Below are 8288 nucleotides of genomic sequence, written 5' to 3' on the forward strand. Positions count from 1 at the left end.
ATGGCTGAGCTGGGGCTTGAACACAGATCTCCCCAGCCCCAGGGTCTGGCGGTAGCAACCTTCCATGGGTCCTGCTCCTGTGGTTGGAATGGAAGCTATTGGAACCACTGCCCCCTCCACCTGACCTTCTTGCCCCTGACAGGTCCCCGGCGAAGCCCTTTCTCTCTCTCCAGCTCTTGGACCTGCGCAGGACAGTATCCACAATCTTTGTCCTTAGGGTTTGGAAGGTGACTTGGGGCCCTGCAGGCAGCTTGGCTTGTCCCACGTGGGTCCCTGCTCTGTGTTCCTGAGCATCCTCATCAGGTGAGAAATGAAACGAGGCTTCAGCCCTTGTGTCATTAGATGAAGGCGTGCCCACCACATGACAGCTGGTACCTTTGTTCTCCGTTTCAGTAGTGTTGTGCTCAGGTAGAAATCATCTCTCTGTGTCACTTACTTCCCATAAACCTTGACCAAGCGCCTGGTGGGCCTCGCATGTGGTAAAGAATGCACCTGCCAGGGCAGGAGATACGGGTTTAATCCCTGGGTCGGGAAGATCCCCTGGAGAAGGAAATGGCAGCCCACTCCAGTATTCTTGCCTGGACAATCCCATGGACAGAGGAGCCTGGTGAGCTATAGTCCAGGGGGTCGCAGAGAGTCAGACATGACTGAGTGGCTGAGCGTGCACACACAGGCTCAAGCGCCTGGCGTGTGAGAGCTCTGGGGACCCCAGATGCATGGCATGCTGTGTACCTTGAAGTTGTGAGGTGATTGCAAGAGACAGAGGCAGTTAGCTGTTGCACACTCTGCAGCTTGCTGCGGGGTAGGGGAATCATGGTGGGCTTCTTGGTTGAGGTGTCTTTTTCATCCTGGCCTGAATAGATGAGTTTCATCAGATCAGGATGAGGGGGTGGTGGTGAACACGAGGAAATTCATGAAACAACAATGCGTTGGAATGTTATTCAGCCTTAAAAAGGAAGGTATTCCTACCACAGGTGATGACATGGATGAACCTGGAGGACATTAAGTTAAGTAAGATAAGCTGGATCCAGAAGGAGAAACACCGCATAATTCCACTTATGTGAGGAATCCAGTGGTCGAACTCTGAGACACAGAGAGTGGAAGGGTGGTTGTCAGGGGCTGGGGCAGGAGGGAGTAGGGAGATGCTCTGGGTGTCAGGCTTCAGGCCGGCCAGACGGGTCAGCTTCAGAGCCCTGGTGTTTGATGACATTGTGCTCAGACATGGCCATTAACATCCGTGAGGAGGGAGATCTTGGGTGAAGCGTTCTCAGCACAATGGAAAACTCCGTTGGGCTTGCGTCTTATTTAGGGAGAGGCGCTCACATTTGTGGGGAGGAACAAAACAGTGCAGCCCCATCACTGAAGAGCGTCCTTAGGGAGGCTGGCTCAGAGGCTGCTGGCCCAGGCGGGTGGCTGGCCGCAGGTGAGGCCAGGTAAAGGGGTTGGTGACGCCAGGCGGGGGCGCGACACCCACATCTCAGCATAAGGATCATGCCTGTGGGTGGCGAGCCGCTCCCTCTAGGAGAAGCCTGGCACGGGAGGGACCAAGGGCCCCGGAACCCGAGCCTTCTGCCTTTCTGGGTCCAGGGTGCCAGGCGCCCTGGCCATGGGCATGTCTGCACCAGGCGCATGTGCCCTGCTGAGCTCTCATCCCACTTGTATCCAGGGCACGTGTAAATCAGGCGGGCACGTGGCACACTCAGCAGATCAGAAGGCTGGCGTGATCCCTTTGATCAAGAGATTTCAGCAGGGCTTGGTGGGGAGGGCGATGAGCGGGTGGAGCACAGAGGATGTTTAGAGCAGTGACACTGTGACGATCCCGTCGTGGTGGATTCATGTCGTCGTGCGGACATCCAGACCCAGGGAACATGCAACCCCACTGGCGAAGCTGATGTGACAGTGGTGACTGTGGTGTGTCAGTGTGGGTTCGTCATTTGTAACAAACGTCTGGCTCTGGTGGTGGGTGTTGGTAATGAGGGAGGCTGTGCGTGAGCAGGGGCTGCTGGTAGATGGGGGGACCTCTGTACCTTCCTCCTGATTTGCTGTGAACCTGAAACTGCTTTATAAAATAGTTGGTGTGAGATATCACTTCTAACCTCATGTTGCAACGATGAACAGCAACATATCCAGGTCTTTGCTTCTATAAGAAGCGTGGGGCAGCTGAGCCCTCCAGAAGAAGTCCTTGTAAGAAGACGCAGATGTCACACAAGCCTTGGAGTGAAGGAGCAGCTTCCTGAGCCTAGGTCTCCAGCACCTGGCTGCAGCCTTGCCCCCTGCTCTGGGTTTCTTGAAGATAAGAGCCAAAGAGATATCACTCAGCTGGTCTTCAGTGACGTATTAAGTCTTGATTTCTCCCCGCCCCCCCCCACATGGCTATGGTGTCACGGAATTAGACTACCGGCTTGTTTTTAGTTTTACAGATTTACCAGTGTTTTCAGTTACCATAAAAGTGTGAAATCTAGCGTCATGTCAAGTTCTTCTAAATCGTTAGTGCTCTCTGCTGCCGCCTGTGAGAGGCAGTGTCTTCACCCAGCACCACCTTGCCTCGTTTCTCCTCTGAAGGTTACAGTGCTCCAGGGAGGTGGAAAGGCGGGTGCTGTTCCCCCAGAGAAAGGCTCAGAGAGGCTAGACCCTGGTACAAGGCTGAGAACCAGGGCCCTTGTTACCTGGTCATGTTCAGCATGCAGTCAGACAGACTGTCTCCTCGGGGGCGCGTGTGACTGTGTGTGTCTGTCCTCCATTGAGAAATGCTCTGTTAAGGACACTCCTCCCTTAGGTGAGTCGGGAGCCCGGCTCTCTCCTTGGGAAGGGGCCTTGTAGCCAGCAGTCAGGTGCTCAGCAGATGCTTGTGCTGTTGATGTTCAGTTGCTCAGTCTGTCTGACTCTGTGACCCCATGGACTGCAGCGCACCAGGCCTCCCAGCCCCTCACTATCTTCCGAAGTTTGCCCAAGTTCACGTCCACTGACTTGGTGATACTACCCAACCATCTCATCCTCTGCTGCCCTTTTCTCCTTTTGCCTTCCGTCTTCCCCAGCATCAGCGGCCCTGGTTGTGGACACAGCATACCACGTCCCATGGGACCGGGGTCTCCTCCCCTGCTGGTAGAACACCTTGGCTTCCATCCTGGCTCTGACATGGAAAGGTGCATGGTTGCACAGCTTATTTCATGACATCTCAGGTTCTTCTGCCTTAATATCCCTGTGATATTTTGATGAAATAGTAGTTCTTAATCACTGCAAGTGAGTGGTGATGATTACCACTGGTTCCTGGGTCACATGCAGAGATTGGAGTTGGACAAATTTGGACGCCAGCTGTGACTTTACATCTTCACTCTGAGCCTGATTAAAGGCCTGTAGAAGGGACTGGGAGACCACTTCCCGGAGAGTGATTCTGTGACACCAGCAAGACTGTGTACCCGGGGCGCTTGCCTGGTGGGCACTGGAGTTGTCATCAGATCCTCGAGTCTCCAAGCTCCCTGAGGGCTGGGCCACATGGCCCTTCCTGGCTCACCCTGCCTTCCTCGTGTGGCCCGGCTCGCGCCTGCCCCCGGGCCTTTGCATGTGCCTTGTGCCACATGCATCCAGCAGCTCACTGGCTCCCTCTCTGCCTTGGGGCCCCCAGAGAGGCCTTCCCAGCACAGCCCACAAAATGACACCCTCCCCACCACCTGTCCTTGCACCCCACCTGGCTTTCCTCCCAGCGTGTCTCGTTGTCCCATCTGTTCCATGTTGGTTGGCGTGTCTCCCCTCCTAGGGAGGGGGCCCTGCCTCCTGCAGGCAGAGACTTTGGTTTTCTCTATTCCTTCTTTACTCACAGCGCCAAGAGCAGCTCTTGGACCTTGTAGGTGCTCAGTAAGTTTGTGTCAACCCAGTGAATTTCAAATTTTCTTTGGCAACACCTTAGTTGACCCCAGGAGAGGGACACCTCAGACCCTCCTCCTCACCAGCACCTTAGATGGCCTGGTTTCTCACCATGTGACTCGCGGGTTTCACACCGTCACAGGTGTGATGGGGAAGCCAGGCCTCGACCTCCTAGCTATGTCCTTGTGATGCTGACGTGGCTGTTCTGGGTCAGAAAAGACAGGGGAGGGCCTATTTTTTGACCCAGAGGCTGAGCAGGAGCCCTCGTGATTCCTCATTCTTCCCTTCCTTCCTCTGAGACCTGGATGGTGGGCTTCTGCCCCCTCTGTGGCCGCCTGTGGACAGCGTGTGTCCTGGGACCCATTTCTCGCCTCAACGTCTTTGGGCCTCTTTCTGCCTAGGTATCCTGAGTATAATGGGACAGAGGGACCACCTATTTATCTTGTCCTCATCCTCCCCCATTTCTTCCTCCTTCCAATTCATTTGTACCCCAACAACGTGGGGTAGTGTTTCTTAGGTGTGTGTAAAGGAGTAAACGAGATAATGGGCTTTGAACAGAGCTTGACAAGTAGAAGAGCTTGAATTTTAGCTAAAAAGAGGTACCAACACACCATACTTCTTTCCAAAAGAGGACTTGAAGCAGCATATTAAAACAGTTTAAAAAATAGAGTGAAACAGGTCATATGTAAGTTGGCCCCAGGTAGAAAGGCAGTTTGGTGATCAGAGGGAGGGTTAGGGCATGTTGTGGTGGCTGCATGGCCGAGTGGCTGCGCTGGATGTGTGACTTTGGCTGTGAGCTTCTTTGCAGCCAGTTCTAAGAGGATTGGTTAGGGGAAAAAAAATAAAACTGGCTTTCCGGGGGAAATTCACAAGTTCCTGGGCCTGAGATCTGAGTGTTGTAAACAGTCCACTGTGGGTGGACAGTGACAACAGGTAAGCTTGCTGTAGGTGGAAACCTTGGATGCTCATTGAATTTAAAGGCGAGATTCTCTATCACTGAATTGCTGTCCCACATTGAAGATGTCAGGAGAGCTGCTCCTGCAAGTAATTATCAACTGTGTGTTGGAGGGGCCCCTGTCCCTCTTCACAGTATACGGGAGTCAGCGCAAGAAGACCAGATCTCTCCGTAATCTGGAGTATGTCTGTGTCAGTATGGAGTCACTTGGGCTTCCCATGTGGCTCAGTGGTAAAGAATCTGCCTGCCGATGCAGGAGATGTGGGTTCGACCCCTGGGTCAGGAATATCCCCTGGATCAGAAAGATCCCCTGGAGGAAGAAATGGCAAACCATTCTAGTATACTTGCCTGGAGAATCCCATGGACAGAGGAGCCTGGTGAGCTGCAGTCCACGGGGTCACAAAGAGTCGGACATGACTGCACACGCAGGAGCATGAAGTCAGTTTCATGAAATCTGCTGTCTGACCGGTGGTTGATAACTGGCTCTAACTGGGAATAGATCAGTATTCAAAGCAGACGCCGTCCGCTTAGCAGGGACTTGGAAAAACACTCAGAAGTCATCACTCTGTAATTCCTTAGTGGCTGGTTAGCTGGTTATGTTCACCAAGGAAACGCCTCCACATTTATTCTCATCCTGCCCTGCCTTTGGATTCTGTGTGGTTAGTAAGAGTGATTGACTGAGCCCACTGGATCTCCTAGACTGTATAGGAATTATTTTTGAAAGGGAAAAGGGAACTCGTCTAGACAAGTGGCCCTAAATAGCACATAATCCAGACCGGTGAGGGGCGGTGTAGCAGGCAGGATCTGCCGGTTAATTTGCACTTGGCTTTCTTCCCTTAGGTGACCTGCGACAAGCCATCGTGGCCATGATGAACAGGAAAGACGAGCTGGAGGAAGAGAACAGGTATCCAGCGCTGGGGCTGGAGGGGTCGCTCCTTCATGGAAATTCTACCTCTGGGGCAGAGAGAAGATCACCGTGAAGGAAGTTTTGCTTCAGGGGAAGAATTGTGACCAGTGATTTCTGATTTTTTGTTCTGAGATATACTACTTTATTTTTCAACTTTTTATTTTATGACGGAGTAGAACCAACTGACAGTGTTGTGATAGCTTCTGGTGAACAGCAAAGGGACTCAGCCGTATATACGCATGTATCCATTCTGGGATGTACCACTTTAGTATATGTAACGTGGCTTGAGTGTTAACAGGGAATGAAACGATCATGCACTATCTTAGAACAAACTGAGAATTTGTAAAGCAGTCTTTTTAATTTTTTAATTCTTTTTTTTTTTTAAATAGCCTTTGAGATATAATTCACATGTCATATAATTCATAGATTATATAATTTAAATATAAAACATAAAACTTTAGTATTCAGTGGTTTTCAGATATGTGCAACCATCTCACCACAGTCAATTTTAGAACATTTTCTTTGCCTCAAAATGAAGCTCCATCCTCACAGCTGTCACCCTGAGCCCCCTTTAAGCAGCGGGTAACCTTTCATTGAGGTTCTGTCCACCACGTTCCAAGCACTAGCGTACTTAACATTTTCTCGAATGGGGGATACCTATAGTAAGATGGTGTATGGAGTCTTTTGATTTTCCCCAAAGCCCTGTTGCAGACACTGAGAGGCCAAAGGGTTTTATTCATTTTGATTCCCTGTTGAAACCAGGGCTGGATACCAGACAGCTGTTAGCTGTGTTGCCTCTGTCTAGCTGCCCAAACGTGAACCGCTTCAGTGCCGGGACCTCGTCTGGGCTACAAGCTGGTCAGTAGAGGGATCTGCCTGCGGTTATCTGCAGAGCCTCTGTGAGCACACGTCTGCCGGCCTGGGGGTCAGGGAGTAGGTGTGTGTGTGCGTGCACACGTGTGTGCACGCTCATGCCGCCCTCTTATGCTTGCCCTTGAGCAGGAATTGTGTCCCTGGGGATGTGCATTCTGATTCTCCTTTTTAAAACTTGCTTTGGGCCCTGCTTGACAAGCTTCTCCCTCACCCTTTATGGAAACATACAAGAGCAAACAAACGTGATTTGGAAAAACAAGTGTTTTTAAAAAGGAATCCTCAGACAGTGTGATTTTTCCAGTGAAAGTAAATCTCAGTGACAGGCTGTGGACTTTGTAGGGTGCTTTTTCCTTTTTGCAGCTGGGGCCGTTATCTTAGAAAAAGCCACAGGTTTTGTGTTACTTTGTAGAGAACAATAGTCACTGTTGGGTCATTTCTTCTCCTTCCCATCAAGAGAAAAATAAATCACACCCAGTTTGTGTTGGGGGGCTAGTTTCCAGGCCCCAAGAGGGAATTTTTTCAAAACTTTCAAGCAGTGTTGAGACACGCCGTGTTTGTTTTTGGAGCGGGGCTTCGGGAGCAGTGGAGGCGGGGTGGTTCAGACACTGCTGCTTGTGGTCTGGTGCCTCATGGCAAGTGTCCTCGAGATTTAGGATGCAGCCGCACCAAAGTTAGTAAATGTTTTCGGGAAATAGCCATTTGAGGTCCGTAGCTGGTCATTAGAACCCTGCTTGGCTCAATTCTAGGTGGTAACTTGTGGTTATTTCTGGAAGAGCTGCTGTCTTCTCTCCTATTCAAGACCAAAGGTGACAGGCGTTCAAGCGAGCGTGTTTGCAGGGTGAGCGTGCTCCAGATACAGTACAAAGCACACTCACGGCAATGTCAGGTTATCCATCTCCAGATACAGTACAAAGCACACTCACGGCAATGTCAGGTTATCCATCTCCAGATGCAGTACAAAGCACACTCATGCAATGTCAGGTTATCCATCTCCGTAAGACAGCCTGTATGCTTGTTTAACCTGGAGGTGGCGACGGAGCAAGGGTGAAGGGCGTTTTGTGAGATTGTGGGCAAAGGAGAAATGAGACTCCCGTCGTCCATCAGATAACTGGAGCCTGTCTTCTGTGTTTGTGGCTCAGGTGGTCTTTTTTGGCCTGTCCTGCCAGCCCTTCCTTTGTTAAATCTCATACGTAGTGTAGCTGGGCCGAGACGTCCCGGTTGAGCATGCACACCTCAGTGTGGGATGTCTGGGAGGGGGCGTGCCTGGGATTGGCTCAACTCATTGTTTTCCCTTGGTTTAAACCACCAAACCCACAAGCTCTCAGAGCCAGGCCTCCGGTGGTTCCCCAGGGCTCATCCTAATTACGACGCAGAGACTCTTGAGCAGAACTGGTTAGCTCCTCAAAGCAGTTTGTACGAGATGGACGTGAACTGCGGTTTCTGCAGAGCCTTATGGAAGATGAATGAACTAGGACTTGACTCTGTGAACCCCGGGTTGGCAGCCTCTGAACAGGTGGGATCTCCTCCTCCTCCCAGGTCGCTGCGGAACCTGCTTGACGGAGAGATGGAGCACTCAGCCGCGCTCCGCCAGGAGGTCGACACCTTGAAGCGGAAGGTGGCCGAACAGGAGGAGCGGCATGTTACGAAGGTCCAGGCGCTGGCGAGGTAGGGGGCGGAGGGGCTGGGGGAGGC

General features: G+C 51.7%; 1 protein-coding gene across 1 annotated transcript in view; it reads left to right on the forward strand.

Annotated features, from left to right (window-relative positions):
- SNX29 (sorting nexin 29) overlaps positions 1-8288 on the forward strand; it is a 576571-nt gene that overhangs the window by 108600 nt on the left and 459683 nt on the right. Inside the window, 2 exon segments of the mRNA XM_010850681.1 lie at positions 5657-5720; positions 8133-8261. Of these exon segments, the coding sequence (XP_010848983.1) occupies positions 5657-5720; positions 8133-8261 (193 nt within the window).

This window comes from Bison bison, unplaced genomic scaffold (genome assembly GCF_000754665.1).
Source record: "Bison bison bison isolate TAMUID 2011002044 unplaced genomic scaffold, Bison_UMD1.0 scf7180017864293, whole genome shotgun sequence".
NCBI classification, from domain to species: domain Eukaryota; kingdom Metazoa; phylum Chordata; class Mammalia; order Artiodactyla; family Bovidae; genus Bison; species Bison bison.